Genomic DNA, 16,829 nt, shown 5'->3' with positions numbered 1-16,829 from the left:
CAAACATTACCCGCTTCCCCACTAATATAGCCACCCCCCTGTTTTTCGCATCTAGCCCCGAATGGAACATCTGCCCCACCCAACCTTTGCGTAGCCTAACCTGGTCTATCAGTTTCAAGTGCGTTTCCTGTAACATTACCACATCTGCCTTAAGTTTCTTAAGGTGTGCGAGTACCCGTGCCCTCTTTATCGGCCCGTTCAGCCCTCTCACGTTCCACGTGATCAGCCGGGTTGGGGGCTTTTTACCCCCCCCCCCTTGTCGATTAGCCATCCCCTTTTTCCAGCTCCTCACCCGGTTCCCACGCAGCTGTGTCCCCCCCAGACGGTGCCCCCCGCCCATCCCACCTCCCCCCTCTCCCCAGCAGCAGCAGCCCAATAATTCCCCCCTCCCACCCCCCCCGCTAGATCCCCCACTAGCGTAGTTCCACCCCCCATGTTGCTCCCAGAAGTCAGCAAACTCTGGCCGACCTCGGCTTCCCCCCGTGACCTCGGCTCGCACCGTGCGACGCCCCCTCCTTCCTGCTTCCCTATTCCCACCATGATTATCATAGCGCGGGAGCCGAGCCCGCGCTTCCCCCTTGGCCCCGCCCCCAATGGCCAACGCCCCATCTCTTCCACCTCCTTTCCTCTCCCCACCACCTGTGGAAGAGAGAAAAGTTACCACATCGCAGGATTAATAACATAAAACTCCTCTTTCCCCCCTCTTCGCCCCCCAACTTTGTTTCAAACGTTCTTTTTTTAAATAACCCGCTCATTCCAATTTTTCTTCCACGATAAAAGTCCACGCCTCATCCGCCGTCTAAAAGTAGTGGTGCCTCCCTTGATATGTGACCCACAGTCTTGCCGGCTGCAGCATTCCGAATTTTATCTTCTTTTTGTGAAGCACCGACTTGGCCCGATTAAAGCTCGCCCTCCTTCTCGCCACCTCCGCACTCCAGTCTTGGTATACGCGGATCACCGCGTTCTCCCACTTACTGCTCCGAGTTTTCTTTGCCCATCTAAGGACCATCTCTCTGTCCTTAAAACGGAGGAATCTCACCACTATGGCTCTAGGAATTTTTCCTGCTCTCGGTCCTCGCGCCATCACTCGGTATGCTCCCTCCACCTCCAGCGGACCCGCCGGGGCCTCCGCTCCCATTAACGAGTGCAGCATCGTGCTCACATATGCCCCGACGTCCACTCCCTCCGCACCTTCAGAAAGACCAAGAATCCTTAGGTTGTTCCTCCTCGCGTTGTTCTCCAGCGCCTCCAGCCTTTCCACACATCGTTTATGGTGTGCCTCGTGCATCTCCGTCTTCACCACCAGGCCCTGTATGTCGTCCTCATTCTCGGCAGCCTTTGCCTTCACGACCCGAAGCTCCCGCTCCTGGGTCTTTTGCTCCTCCTTTAGCCCTTCGATCGCCTGTAATATCGGGGCCAACAGCTCCTTCTTCAATTCCTTTTTGAGTTCTTCCACGCAGCGTTTCAAGAACTCTTGTTGTTCAGGGCCCCATATTAAACTGCCACCTTCCGACGCCATCTTGGTTTTTGCTTGCCTTCCTTGCCGCTGCTCTAAAGGATCCACCGCAATCCGGCCACCTTCCTCTCCTTTTTCCATCCGTATCCAGGGGGGATTCCCTTCTGGTTCACCGCACAGTACTTTTAGCCGTTAAAATTGCCGTTGGGGCTCTTATTAAGAGCCCAAAAGTCCGTTCCACCGGGAGCTGCCGAAACGTGCGACTCAGCTGGTCATCGCCGCACCCGGAAGTCAGAATTTGAATATCTAACGGCAGGGCTAGATAGACTCTTGGTTAACAAGGGGGTGAAAGTTTATTGTGGGTAAGCAGCAATGTGGGGCTGAGGTCTCAGATCAGCCATGATCTTATTCAATGGCGGAGCAGGCTCGAGAGTGCGAGTGCCCCACTCCTGCTCCTAATTCATATGTTTGTACGTATGTAAGATTGCTCCATCAGTCAGCCAGAAAGTGGGGGATTGGGATCCTCATTTGATCCCAACATTGGGGTCCTGAAGCCGGTGGGAAAATCCAGCTTCAAGGGTCAGGCACTGAGGGAGAGAAAGGAAGATGGAGGTGACTGGGTTTAATATTGAGTGCAAGCAGTGGATGGAATTGACCTTTTAACAATCATTATTGTCACAAGTAGGGTTACATGAACACTGCAATGAAGTTACTGTGAAAATCCCCGAGTCGCCACATTCCAGAACCTGTTCGGGTACACAGAGGGAGAATTCAGAGTGTCCAATTCACCTAACAGCACGTCTTTCGGGACTTGTGGGAGGAAACCGGAGCACCCGGAGGAAACCCACGCAGAGACAGAGAGAACGTGCAGACTACGCACAGACAGTGACCCAAGCCGGGAATCGAACCTGGGACCCTGGAGCTGTGAAGCAATGGTGCTAACCACTGTGCTACCTGTCCACTGGGTCCCAGTCATTGCGTGGAGCAAGAGGGATCAGATATTATCAAACTTCAGTAATGTTCCCGACAAGGGCTCAGAGTTCAAGATTTCAAATCAGTAAAACAGATCACCCATCTAGACCCAGTTCTGTCCTGGATTGATGATTTGAAGCAGGGTCCTTGATCTGAAACATGAACTCAGTTTCTCTCTCCACAGATGCTGCCAGACCTGCTGAGTATTTCTAACTTTTTCTGATTTTATGTCAGGTTTCATTCCACCAAGAAAATTGCTGCATCTTTCACTTTGCTGGTGCAATATAAGTTATTAATTGGTTTCCCTAACAAGCCTGGATAATTAAATGGCAAGCAGCAAATAAATAACAAGTAATTTGTCAAAAGGTACGGTTAGGGGTGTGGGAAGTGGCAGGGAGAAGCAGACCAAACTCAGTCACTGGGCTTGTTCAGTGTCACGAGAAAGATTGCTGGGGACCTTTCTACAATCTGCATTCACCGACATGCATTTTTGGTTCGACCAGAAAATGGGAGATGTGACAATCTTTACAAAGTAGTGAAAGTTTATCGACCTGAATTTATCACTTTCCACTACTTACTGAACAGTTCAAATGCCTCAAACCTGCCTGAATAGCTTCCACTTTGGCCATCCAGTCTTTGGCTTTCTGCAGAGCTTCCTTAAGAACCAGCACATTAGGCAAATATGCAGGAATATTCTTTGCCTCATTTACAATACCATCCAGAGTTGCCATCCCATGCCTCGGCCTGCAAAGAAAATATAAACAGTACCACTGTCAGCTTCAACCAAAAAAACCGACTCTCAAACACAAACTCAAAACCACAACCTGACACTTTCTCAAACCCAACTTGTTCACCAAGGCAAATGAGGCCGCCGCTCACAGGCCCCAACATGACCCCCACCCCCCTTACAGACCCCACCGTGACCCCCCACCCCCTCACAGACCCCAACGTGACCCCCACCCCCCTTACAGACCCCAGCGTGGCACCCCCACCCCCTCACAGACCCCAACGTGACCCCCACCCCCCTTACAGACCCCAACGTGGCACCCCCACCCCCTCACAGACCCCAACGTGACCCCCACCCCCCTTACAGACCCCAACGTGGCACCCCCACCCCCTCACAGACCCCAACGTGACCCCCACCCCCCTTACAGACCCCAGCGTGGCACCCCCACCCCCTCACAGACCCCAACGTGACCCCCACCCCCCTTACAGACCCCACCGTGACCCCCCAGCCCCTCACAGACCCCAACGTGACCCCCACCCCCCTTACAGACCCCAGCGTGGCACCCCCACCCCCTCACAGACCCCAACGTGACCCCCACCCCCCTTACAGACCCCAACGTGGCACCCCCACCCACTCACAGACCCCAACGTGACTCCCACCCCCTTACAGACCCCACCGTGACCCCCCACCCCCTCACAGACCCCAACGTGACCCCCAACCCCCTTACAGACCCCAACGTGGCACCCCCACCCCCCTCACAGACCCCAACGTGGCCCCCCACCCCCCTTACAGACCCCAACGTGACCCCCCACCCCCTCACAGACCCCAACATGACCACCACCCCCCTTACAGACCCCAACGTGGCACCCCCACCCCCCTTATAGCCCCCAACGTGGCACCCTCACCCCCCTTATAGACCCCAACGTGGCACCCTCACCCCCCTTACAGACCCCACCGTGGCAATCCCACCCCCTCACAGACCCCAACGTGACCCCCACCCCCCTTACAGGCCTCAACGTGGCAACCCCACCCCCCTTACAGACCCCAACGTGGCACCCTCACCCCCCTTACAGACCCCACCGTGGCACCCCCACCCCCCTTAATGACCCCCACCGTTACCCCCCCACCCCCTCACAGACCCCCAACGTGACCCCCCCACCCCCCTTACAGACCTCAGCATGGCACCCCCCTTACAGACCCCGTGGCAACCCCACCCCCTTACAGACCCCGTGGCAACCCCACCCCCCTTACAGACCCCAACGTGGCAATCCTATCCCCTCACAGACCCAAACGTGGCATCGCCACCCCCCCTTACAGACCCCACCGTGGCATCCCCACCCCCTCACAGACCCCAACGTGGCACACCCACCCCCTCACAGACCCCAACGTGGCACCCCCACCCCCTCATAGACCCCAACGTGGCACCCCCACCCCCTCACAGACCCCAACGTGGCACCCCCACCCCCTCACAGACCCCAACGTGGCACCCCCACCCCCGTTACAGACCCCACCGTGGCAACCCACCCCCCTCACAGACCCCGTGATCCCCCCTACAGACCCCCAACGTGGCACCCCTACTCCCCTCACAAACCACAACGTGGCACCCCCAACCCCCACACAGACCCCAACGTGGCACCCCCAACCCCCTCACAGACCCCAATGTGACCCCCCCCACTCCCCTCACAGACCCCATGGCACCCCACTCCCCTCACAAACCCCAACATGTCACCCCCACTCCCCTCACAGACCCCCCACCCCCCTTACAGGCCTCAACGTGGCAACCCCACCCCCCTTACAGACCCTGTGGCAACCCCACCCCCCTTACAGACCCCAACGTGGCAACCCCACCCCCCTTACAGACCCCAACGTGGCACCCCCACTCCCCTCACAAACCACAACGTGGCACCCCCAACCCCCACACAGACCCCAACGTGGCACCCCCAACCCCCTCACAGACCCCAATGTGACCCCCCACTCCCCTCACAGACCCCATGGCACCCCACTCCCCTCACAAACCCCAATGTGGCACCCCCACTCCCCTCACAGACCCCATGACACCCCACTCATCTCACAAACCCCAACGTGGCACCCCCACTCCCCTCACAGACCCCCCACCCCGCTTACAGGCCTCAACGTAGCAACCCCACCCCCCTTACAGACCCTGTGGCAACCCCATCCCCCTTACAGACCCCAACGTGGCAACCCCACCCCCCTTACAGACCCCGTGGCACCCCCACCCCCCCTTACAGACCCCAACGTGGCAACTCCATCCCCTCACAGACCCCAACTTGGCACCCCCACCCCCCCTTACAGACCCCAACGTGGCACACCCACCCCCCCACAGACCTCGTGACCCCCCACCCCCCTCACAGACCCCATGACCCCCCAACCCCCACACAGATCCCATGGCACCCCCCACTCCCCTCACAAACCCCAACATGGCACCCCCACTCCCCTCACAAACCCCAACATGGCACCCCCACTCCCCTCACAAACCCCAACGTGGCACCCCCACTCCCCTCACAAACCCCAACGTGGCACCCCCACTCCCCTCACAGACCCCGTGACCCCCAACCCCCTCACAGACCCCGTGACCCCCCCACCCCCCTCGCAGACCCCGTGACCCCACCCCCTCACAGACCCCAACGTGGCACCCTACCCTCCTCCACAGAACCCCAACTGGCACACCCCACCCCCCTCAAAGATCCCACAAGGTGGCAAGACTCCCCTCCCCTACAGACCCCCAATATCCTCAGACCCCCAAAGCACCCACCTTCTCCCACAGATCCCCAAAGCGGTTTGCCCACTCATAGACCCCCAAAGCAGCATGCCCCCAACCCCCCCCTCTCCCCAGAGGACCTGAACCTGGTCCTCCCACCAGCCCCCTTCACAGAACCTGAACATTGCCCACCCCCCACAACCACTAGACTTGAACATGGTTCTTACTCCCCCACTCTCCAGTCCATGGACTTGAACGTGACACCTCCCCACAGACCTGAACAGGACCCCCCCCACCCCGCAAAGACCTGATCATGGGCCCCTCCAGCATGTTCCGCTATTCAATGAAATCATGGCTGGTTAGCAATCGAACGCCACAAGAGACTTTGACTTATATTTCCTTAATATCTTTGGGTAACAAGTTTTAAAATTAACAACTGATTTAGCATCAATTGCTGTTGTGGTAGGAACTCTGAAATTCTACCGCAAGAATAAATGTTTCCTAATTTCAGTCCTGAAAGGTTTGTCTTGAATTTTTGGACCACGCACACTGGTTCTACACTCTCAATCTAGCAGAATTAATTGCTCCCAATCTACCCACCTCAAAGGATGGTGTGCAGATACTTGGGAACACCTCCACCTGCAAGTTCTACCCCAAGGCACACAACATCCTGACTTGAACTATATTGCTGTGCCTTCACTGTTAAGAGTTAAATCCTGAATGAGAAAAATACCAGCCATGATTTAATGGCGGAGCAGACTCGGTGGGCTGAGTGGCCTAATTCTGCTCCTATGTCTTATGGAGCTTCCTCCCAACAGCAGTGTGTGTGTATCTACAGCTCACCACCACCGTCTGACTGACAATTAGGGAATAAATGCTGGCCTAGCCAGCAACGCACAAAAGAATATAAAAGCAAATTATCTCTGGTACCGTAATATTTTGAAAAGCTCAATCAAATTACCCCACCGCCCTCTGAATTCTAGTGAATACATTCCTGGTCTGTGTAATCTCTTTATATAGCTGGAGTATGACTTCCACCCCTTTGCATTCTATTCCTCTAGCTATAAAGGCCACTATTACATGAGCCATTTAGATTTTTTCTCCACTAGTTCATAATAATTTTCTGATCTATTTACTTGATCCTCAAGTCTCTTTGGTAAAGAATCATCTAGACTCTAAACGTTAGCTCCCGTCTCGCTCCACAGATGCTGTCAGACCAGCTGAGCTGGTTCAGCATCTTCTGATTGTGTCTCTTTGGATCTCCATTTTTTCTAGATTTTCACCATTGAGAAAGCACCACGTTCGATCCTCTTTTATCCAGGATAAAAGAGCACGAGGACACAGTGAAAGAGCGCGAGGAGAGCGGCGGGGACACAGTGAAAGAGCGCGAGGAGAGCGGCGGGGACACAGGATAAAAGAGCGCGAGGAGAGCGGCGGGGACACAGTGAAAGAGCGCGAGGAGAGCGGCGGGGACACAGGATAAAAGAGCGCGAGGAGAGCGGCGGGGACACAGTGAAAGAGCGCGAGGAGAGCGGCGGGGACACAGGATAAAAGAGCACGAGGAGAGCGGCGGGGACACAGGATAAAAGAGCGCGAGGAGAGCGGCGGGGACACAGCTGCCGGAGAAGCGGCCTTCAGATTTTCAGCAGGGGAAGTGGCCAAGAGTCTGTCGGGAAGGTAAGTTTTCCTCTTTAAAATCTTACCTTGAAGAGTGACATCACAGCAAAGCAGTGACCTGATTGGCTGGTAAGGAAAGTGCTCCAATTAGCAGTAGCTGGGAGAAATTTAACTCTTTGTGTGTTGGTAAGTATTGTGATTGGTAAGTAAAATATTTATTCCTTTCTCTTATTCATTATTTGATATTATATTTGTAATCAGTTAAGGTAAAGTGTAAAAATGGCAGGAGATCCAGACCCCTGATATGCTCCTCGTGCTCAGTGTGGGAGTTCAGGGACACGGCCGATGCCCCTGACTCCTTCATGTGCAGGAAGTGTGTCCAGCTGCAGCTCCTTTTAGACCGCATGACGGCTCTGGAGCTGCGGATGGACTCACTTTGGAGCATCCACGATGCTGAGGAGGTTGTGGATAGTACGTTCAGTGAGTTGGTCACACCGCAGATTAGGATTGGTGAGGGAGACAGGGAATGGGTGACCAAAAGGCAGAGAAAGAGCAGGAAGGCAGTGCAGGTGGCCCCTGCGGTCATCTCCCTACAAAACAGGTATACTGTTTTGGATACTGTTGGGGGAGATGACTCACCAGGGGAAGGCAGTAGTAGCCAGGCTCATGGCACCGTGGCTGGCTCTGCTGCACAGAAGGGCAGGAAAAAGACTGGCAGGGTTATAGTCATAGGGGATTCAATCGTAAGTGGAGTAGACAGGCGTTTCTGTGGTCGAAAACGAGACTCCCGAATGGTATCTTGCCTCCCGGGGGCACGGGTCAGGGATGTCTCAGATCGGCTACAGGACATACTGAAGGGGGGAGGGTGAACAGCCAGTTGTCGTGGTGCATATAGGCACCAACGATATAGGTAAAAAACGGGATGAGGTCCTACAATCAGAATTTAGGGAGTTAGGAGATAAGTTAAAAAGTAGGACCTCAAAGGTAGTAATCTCAGGATTGCTATCAGTGCCACGAGACAGTCAAAGTAGAAATACAAGAATAGTCAGAATGAATACGTGGCTTGAGAGATGGTGCAGGAGGGAGGGGTTCAGATTTTTGGGACATTGGAACCGGTTCTGGGGGCAGTGGAACCATTACAAAGCGGATGGTCTACACCTGGGCAGGACTGGAACCAATGTCCTAGGGGGTGCTTTTGTTAACACTGTTGAGGAGGTTTTAAACTAATGTGGCAGGGGGATGGGAACCAGATTAGGAAGTTAGAGGTCAGTAAAGAGGCAGCAACTAAAGCCAGTAAGGTACTCAATGTGACTAAGGGGAAGAGTAGACAGGGAAGAGATGATGAACGCAAAGATCTGAGGTGCATTTGTTTTAATGCGAGAAGTGTAGCAGGTAAGGCAGAAGAACTTGGGGCTTGGATTAGTGCCTGGGAATATGATGTTATTGGTATTACTGAGACTTGGTGGAGGGAAGGGCAAGACTGGCAACTAAATATCCTAGGGTATAGATGCTTCAGGAGGGATAGAGAGGGAGGTAAAAGGGGTGGAGGAGTTGCATTACTGGTCAGAGATGATATCACAGCTGTGATTGAGGAGGGCACGATGGAGGATTCGAGCACTGAGGCAATATGGGTAGAGCTAAGAAATAGGAAGGGTGCGGTAACATCGTTGGGACTTTACTACAGGCCTCCCAAAAGCGAACGTGAAGTAGAGGTACAAATATGTAGACAGATTATAGAAAAATGTAGGAGCAATAGGGTGGTCATGATGGGAGACTTTAACTTTCCCAGCATTGAATGGGACTCATGTAGTGTTGGAGGCGTAGATGGAGCAAAATTTATAAGGAGCATCCAGGAGAGTTTTTTTAGAGCAGTATGTAAATAGTCCAACTCGGGAAGGGGCCATACTGGACCTGGTATTGGGGAATGATCCAGGCCAGGTGGTTGAAGTTTCAGTCGGTGATTACTTTGGGAATAGTGATCACAATTCCCTAAGTTTTAGAATACTCATGGACAAAGACGAGAGTGGTCCGAAAGGAAGAGTGCTAAATTGGGGAAAGGCCAAGTATAACAAAATTCGGCAGGAGCTAGGGAATGTGGATTGGGAGCAGCTGTTTAAGGGTAAATCCACATTTGAAATGTGGGAGTCTTTTAAGGAAAGGTTGATTAGAGTGCAGGACAGACCTGTCCCTGTGAAAATGAGGGATAGAAATGGCAAGATTAATGAACCATGGATGACGGGTTGAATTGTGAGACTAGCTAAGATGAAAAAGGAAGCATACATAAGATCTAGGCGACTTAAAACTGATGAAGCTTTGGAGGAATATCGGGAAAGTAGGACATATCTCAAATGCGTAATAAAGAGGGCTAAAAAGGGGTCATGAAATATCTTTGGCTAACAGGGTTAAGGAAAATCCCAAAACCTTTTATTCGTATATAAGGAGCAAGAGGGTAACTAGAGAAAGGATTGGCCCACTCAAAGACAAAAGAGGGAATTTATGCGTGGAGTCAGAGGAAATGGGTGAGATTCTTAATGAGTACTTTGCATCGGTATTCACCAAGGAGAGGGACATGACGGATGTTGAAGTTAGGGATGGATGTTTAAATACTCTAGGTCAAGTCGGCATAAGGAAGGGGGAAGTTTTGGGTATTTTAAAAGGCATTAAGGTGGACAAGTCCCCAGGTCCGGATGGGATCTATCCCAGGTTACTGAGGGAAGCAAGGGAAGAAATAGCTGGGGCCTTAACAGATATATTTGCAGCATCCTTGAGCACGGGTGAGGTCCCGGAGGTCTGGAGAATTGCTAATGTTGTCCCTTTGTTTAAGAAGGGTAGCAAGGATAATCCAGGGAATTACAGACCTGTGAGCTTGACGTCAGTGGTAGGCAAGCTGTTGGAGAAGATACTGAGGGAAAGGATCTATTCACATTTGAAAGAAAATAGACTTATCAGTGATAGGTAGCATGGTTTTGTGCAGGGAAGGTCATGTCTTACAAATCTAATAGAATTCTTTGAGAAAGTGACAAAGTTAATTGATGAGAGAAGGGCTGTAGATGTCATATACATGGACATGTATATGACATCTACACATGTAAGGTGATTGATAAAGTTTCCCATGGCAGGTTGATGGTAAAAGTGAAGTCGTGTGGGGTTCAGGGTGTACTAGCTAGATGGATAAAGAACTGGCTGGGCAACAGGAGACAGAGAGTAGAGGTGGAAGGGAATGTCTCAAAATGGAGAAAGGTGACTAGTGGTGTTCCACAGGGATCTGTGCTCGGACCACTGTTGTTTGTGATATACATAAATGATCTGGACGAAGGTATAGGTGGTCTGATTAGCAAGTTTGCAGATGATACTAAGATTGGTGGAGTTGCAGATAGCGAGGAGGACTGTCAAAGAATACAGCAAAATATAGATACATTGGAGAGTTGGGCAGAGAAATGGCAGATAGAGTTCAATCCAGGCAAACGCGAGGTGATGCATTTTGGAAGATCTAATTCAAGAGCGGACTATACGGTCAATGGAAGAGTCCTGGGGAAAATTGATGTACAGAGAGAACTGGGAGTTCAGGTCCATTGTACCCTGAAGGGCAACGCAGGTCGACAGAGTGGTCAAGAAGGCATACAGCATGCTTGCCTTCCTCGGACGGGGTATTGAGTACAAGAGTCGGCAGATCATGTACAGTTGTATAGGACTTTGGTTGGGCCACATTTGGGATACTGCGTGCAATTCTGGTCGCCACATTACCAGAAGGATGTGGATGCTTTAGAGAGGGTGCAGAGGAGGTTTACCAGGATGTTGCCTGGTATGGAGGGTGCTAGCTATGAAGAAAGGTTGAATAGATTCGGATTGTTTTCGTTGGAAAGACGGAGGTTGAGGGGGGACCTGGTTGATGTCTACAAAATTATGAGAGGTATGGACAGGGTGGATAGCAACAAGCTTTTTCCAAGAGTGGGGGTGTCAATTACAAGGGGTCACGATTTCAAGGTTTTTAAGGGAGATGTGCATGGAAAGTTTTTTACGCCGAGGGTGGTGGGTGCCTGGAATGCTTTGCCAGCGGAGGTGGTAGAGGCAGGCACGATAGCATCATTTAAGATGCATCTAGACAGATATATGAACGGGCAGGGAACAGAAGGAAGTAGACCCTTGGAAAATAGGTGACAGGTTTAGATAAAGGATCTGGATTGGCGCAGGTTGGGAGGGCCGAAGGGCCTGTTCCTGTGCTGTAATTTTCTTTATTCTTTGTTTTTATGGTCCAAAGTGACTGGCTTCATATTTACTTCCATTGAATTCTCTGTGCTCCAGTTTTGTCCATTTACTTATCAATGCCTATGTTCTTTTACATGGTTTACAGGACCACCTATCTTTCTGTCATCATCACATTTGGATAAGAAGCTTACTATCCCATAATGTAAGTCATAAATAAATTTGGTGAATAGTTGAAGCCTCCAGGACCCCCCCCCCCCCCCCCCTCCCCACCCCCCACCCCCAACTAGTCATATTGCTGCCAATCAAGGTACCTGCTCAATATCTCAGTCTCCTTCTACTGAGCTAACTTCCCAAACAGGTCAATAATTAGCCTTCAATTCCCTGAGTTTCAACTTTAGCGAACAGCCAACTGTAACAAATGCAATTCTCTTAGATCCCAAACAGAGACGTGGTGCAGTCATTAATAAAGTGTATATGAGCCCCACAATACGAGGGAACTGGATTAACATTAAAAAACCAGGTACAGTCATCAACCCACAAAGCGAGTGAGCTTACAGTGGGAGGGAGCTGTTTGAAATCAGGAACAGATAGTTATTGACCCATGGAGTGACTGAACTCCCATAGTGTGAGGGAGCAGAATTATCAGGACAGCCATTCAGCCAAATTGCTTCAAAATACATACAGTGAAGTAACAAGACTATTCAACTGCCTTAAATACTGGACTCGCCAATGCAAGACCCTCAAAGCAGAAACGTTTACACAATATTTCTAAACATATCCCTTTGGAAATGCCATTGAAAGTAGTCCATGCTTAAATTGGAGAAACATTTTAAAGTGTTAACGGTCCCCACTATTGTCCATCTACCTGGCTTGTAGGCAAACTTTGGCCTTTTCTTCCCAACGTTCAGACACAGTTAAAAGTTCCTGTAAATCAGCCATAGCCTTTTCCACTGCGCCATGTGGTGCCAGACCAATGCCAGAGTCTATGAGTTTCTTCATGGCATCCAGAGTGACTGTCGCAGGGTCTGAAAGGGCGAGGTTAACTTCATCAAGCCAGCGAGCCTGTTGGAGATGCTGCTTCAGTCTGGGCAGTTCCTGCAACTCCACATCTAACCCAGAGCCAAGTTCCAGCAACAGCTGTAACTTGGATGAATCAGGAATTTCGTCAGATAAAGCCTCCTTACTACGTTCATGAAATTCCTCCACACTGTCCAGCAATTCCTGGTGTCAAAGAAAAATAAGAGGTTTTATTTATATTTCACATTTTAAATCTCCAAAGATTTTGTAATCGTCCTCCGATTATTAGGCAGCACTGCATGAACAGCCGGCCTGTGTACAGAGTAAAACCAATGTTGCATGCAGGCCACATGCACTCTTAAAGCAGTCTGAAGACTTTCCTTTCTCATCTTGGAAAGGAAAGCACGCTGTCTCAGTCAAGGGGAAAAAAATTACACAGCAAGTTGTTTTTTAAAAATAAATTTAGGGTGTCCAATTCTTTTTTTTCCCCAATTAAGGGGCCAATCCTCCTTCCTTGCATATCTTTTTGGGTTGTGGGGGTGTGACCCGTGCAAACTCCACACGGACAGTGACCCGGGCCCGGGATCGAACCCGGGTCCTCGCCGCCATGAGGCAGCAGTGCTAACCACTGTCTCACCGTGCTGCCCCTTTACACAGCAAGTTGTGATCCGTGATACTGGTGACAGCAGATTCCAAAACAACTTTCAGAAATTAATTGAATAAACATTTGAAAAGGAAAAGTGAGCAGGGTAATATGGAAAGAGCAGGGGAGCCAAATGGCCTTGCTCTGTGCTGTTTCATTCAATGATTCCAATTTGTAGCTTCTGAAGAGAGTGGGTAGGCACAGTTGGTTAATTTGCCGACTTCTCTTTTTTTTATGTTTCTCTGATAAATCCAACCTGTCAGAAAGCAGGACAAATCCAATCTGACCAATTATTCTTCTCAAATCATCAGCAAAGAGATGGAAGGAGGTATTGATGGTGCTCTCAAACATCACTGACGCACCAATAATCTCTTCATCCATGTTCACTTTGGGATTCATCAGTTTGACTCACTTCCATAGAATAGAACGATTACAGATCAGAAGGATCCCATATTTAGCACAACGTGCCCATGGCAGTTAACATCAAGGCAATGTGCTCATAATGAGGCAGAGTCAAAGCAAAACGAAGTCACTGGAAATTGTGGGAAAACATGATTGTTTGGACTTAAGGGTTCGAGAATCATTATGGTACATTAATTCCATCTCTGTAGCACTGCGAGTTTATTTGCCTCACTTCCTTTTCCTTTTGAAATCATCGATTGCCTTGGACACCACGTATGCCCGAATAGATGGCATTGACATGGGATCCAGTCTTGGCCCAGTTTTCACCAATATTTTCATCAGTTTCCATTTAAAATGCAACTTTAATGGAATGGCCTTGAACCTCCTAGCTCGTACACATTTCCATTTTGCTATATTTGATTCTGCAGCTGCACGCAAGAATTTCCTTGTACACCTGAACACTCTCCATCCCACCCTAAAGTTTTCACCTATGAAATGGAGCAGTCGAACAAGCTCCCTTGCCTTGATGTGGTAGTTGTAGAATCTGCGAATGGGTTCTCCACCACTGTCTACCGCAAGCCTACCTTCACTGGTCAAAGACACATTGGCATTCCTTCACCAAACACCTTGCCTCTAAATTCTCATGAGATATTCTCTTCTGCCTGATGAGACTGGTTTGGCAAATTGGGATTGGATCATAAAATTCTCCAATTTATGATTTAACAATGACAGTTACATTTACTAGGTGGTTACCTTAACTAGTCGTGTTTGGCTGATGACACAGGGCAGGCTGTACAGCTGGTGCACGAATGCTTTCAGCTCATGGACAGTTAGCTTTGTCCGAGTCTTCCCACCTTCTGATTTACTTCTAAAATACAGTCACAAAATAAAATGAACAAAAAGCTCTGTATCAATAGTATCAAAATGAGAAGCTCCACAAAAATGTAAAGTTCTGGATCATTGATAAACAACTTAAATGAAAAGCAGTACATAAACTCAAATCATTCTTTCTGAAGCAACTGCTTCAGTCTCAATCAACAAGCATTCAACACACCGATAACCAAGAATGAATCATAAGTGAAAATGTTGAGAGATGGCTGGATAATTATCCCATTCCTGCTTTTATTCCACCATAGGTAAATACATTTTGAGGATATCCCATTTTTGTTCTCATTTCTGCCAGAGCGTACAGATTTACAGATTTTCAGAGGGGGAGGGTGGCGGGCGGAGGGGGAGGGTGGCGGGCGGAGGGGGGAGGGTGGCGGGCGGAGGGGGGAGGGTGGCGGGCGGAGGGGGAGGGTGGCGGGCGGAGGGGGAGGGTGGCGGGCGGAGGGGGAGGGTGGCGGGCGGAGGGGGAGGGTGGCGGGCGGAGGGGGAGGGTGGCGGGCGGAGGGGGAGGGTGGCGGGCGGAGGGGGAGGGTGGCGGGCGGAGGGGGAGGGTGGCGGGCGGAGGGGGAGGGTGGCGGGCGGAGGGGGAGGGTGGCGGGCGGAGGGGGAGGGTGGCGGGCGGAGGGGGAGGGTGGCGGGCGGAGGGGGAGGGTGGCGGGCGGAGGGGGAGGGTGGCGGGCGGAGGGGGAGGGTGGCGGACGGAGGGGGAGGGTGGCGGACGGAGGGGGAGGGTGGCGGACGGAGGGGGAGGGTGGCGGACGGAGGGGGAGGGTGGCGGACGGAGGGGGAGGGTGGCGGACGGAGGGGGAGGGTGGCGGACGGAGGGGGAGGGTGGCGGACGGAGGGGGAGGGTGGCGGACGGAGGGGGAGGGTGGCGGACGGAGGGGGAGGGTGGCGGACGGAGGGGGAGGGTGGCGGACGGAGGGGGAGGGTGGCGGACGGAGGGGGAGGGTGGCGGACGGAGGGGGAGGGTGGCGGACGGAGGGGGAGGGTGGCGGACGGAGGGGGAGGGTGGCGGACGGAGGGGGAGGGTGGCGGACGGAAGGGGAGGGTGGCGGACGGAAGGGGAGGGTGGCGGACGGAAGGGGAGGGTGGCGGACGGAGGGGGAGGGTGGCGGAAGGAGGGGGAGGGTGGCGGAAGGAGGGGGAGGGTGGCGGAAGGAGGGGGAGGGTGGCGGAAGGAGGGGGAGGGTGGCGGACGGAGGGGGAGGGTGGCGGACGGAGGGGGAGGGTGGCGGACGGAGGGGGAGGGTGGCGGACGGAGGGGGAGGGTGGCGGACGGAGGGGAGGGTGGCGGACGGAGGGGGAGGGTGGCGGACGGAGGGGGAGGGTGGCGGACGGAGGGGGAGGGTGGCGGGCGGGGGGGGGGGGTGGCGGGCGGAGGGGGGGGTGGCGGGCGGAGGGGGAGGGTGGCGGGCGGAGGGGGAGGGTGGCGGGCGGAGGGGGAGGGTGGCGGACGGAGGGGGAGGGTGGCGGACGGAGGGGGAGGGTGGCGGACGGAGGGGGGGGTGGCGGACGGAGGGGGAGGGTGGCGGACGGAGATGGAGGGTGGCGGACGGAGATGGAGGGTGGCGGACGGAGGGGGAGGGGGGCGGACGGAGGGGGAGGGTGGCGGACGGAGGGGGAGGGGGGCGGACGGAGGGGGAGGGTGGCGGACGGAGGGGGAGGGTGGCGGACGGAGGGGGAGGGTGGCGGACGGAGGGGGAGGGTGGCGGACGGAGGGGGAGGGTGGCGGACGGAGGGGGAGGGTGGCGGACGGAGGGGGAGGGTAGGATGATGAGAGACACATAAAGAATTTCCACCTCCTGGCGGGATGGACGGAAGGGTGACATTTAAGATGGGGAGACAGAAGCACTCAGGAGCAAGTGGGCTGTGGGAAGAGATCATATGGAACAATGATCACGAGGACAAAACACTCAGAAATGAAAATGGAGAGAAATTTCCACGTAATGGTGTCAGTTGTTGACTCCAAAGCACACGTCATCGCTCGCACAGATGTCACAGTACTTACCTGTTGCGCTGCTTTCGGCTGACAAGTAGTTGGGCAATTGAAGCACACGTTTCTGCCTCTTTCACAGCCACTCGCAGTTGCCGCAGCAGATCATTCTCAGGAAATTTCTTCTCTTCTGCCTCTTCCAACCCAGTTTTTAGCTGACAGAGATCTGGTCAGGAGTGAGGATAG

At 52.8% G+C, this 16,829-nt stretch overlaps 1 protein-coding gene across 2 annotated transcripts in view; it reads right to left on the bottom strand.

The window, feature by feature from the left end:
- Positions 1 to 16,829, bottom strand: part of kdm5a (lysine demethylase 5A) — a 408,944-nt gene that overhangs the window by 97,580 nt on the left and 294,535 nt on the right. For both annotated transcript variants that reach the window (XM_072484202.1, XM_072484201.1), the window contains exons 17-20: positions 16,659 to 16,809; positions 14,513 to 14,627; positions 12,563 to 12,918; positions 3,030 to 3,172 (exon numbers count right to left, since the gene is read on the bottom strand). In XM_072484202.1, coding sequence (XP_072340303.1) covers positions 3,030 to 3,172; positions 12,563 to 12,918; positions 14,513 to 14,627; positions 16,659 to 16,809 — 765 coding nt within the window. The remainder of the gene's footprint in view (positions 1 to 3,029; positions 3,173 to 12,562; positions 12,919 to 14,512; positions 14,628 to 16,658; positions 16,810 to 16,829) is intronic.

This window comes from Scyliorhinus torazame, chromosome 19 (genome assembly GCF_047496885.1).
Source record: "Scyliorhinus torazame isolate Kashiwa2021f chromosome 19, sScyTor2.1, whole genome shotgun sequence".
Classification (NCBI taxonomy): domain Eukaryota; kingdom Metazoa; phylum Chordata; class Chondrichthyes; order Carcharhiniformes; family Scyliorhinidae; genus Scyliorhinus; species Scyliorhinus torazame.
This window is presented reverse-complemented; position numbering and strand designations above follow the sequence as displayed.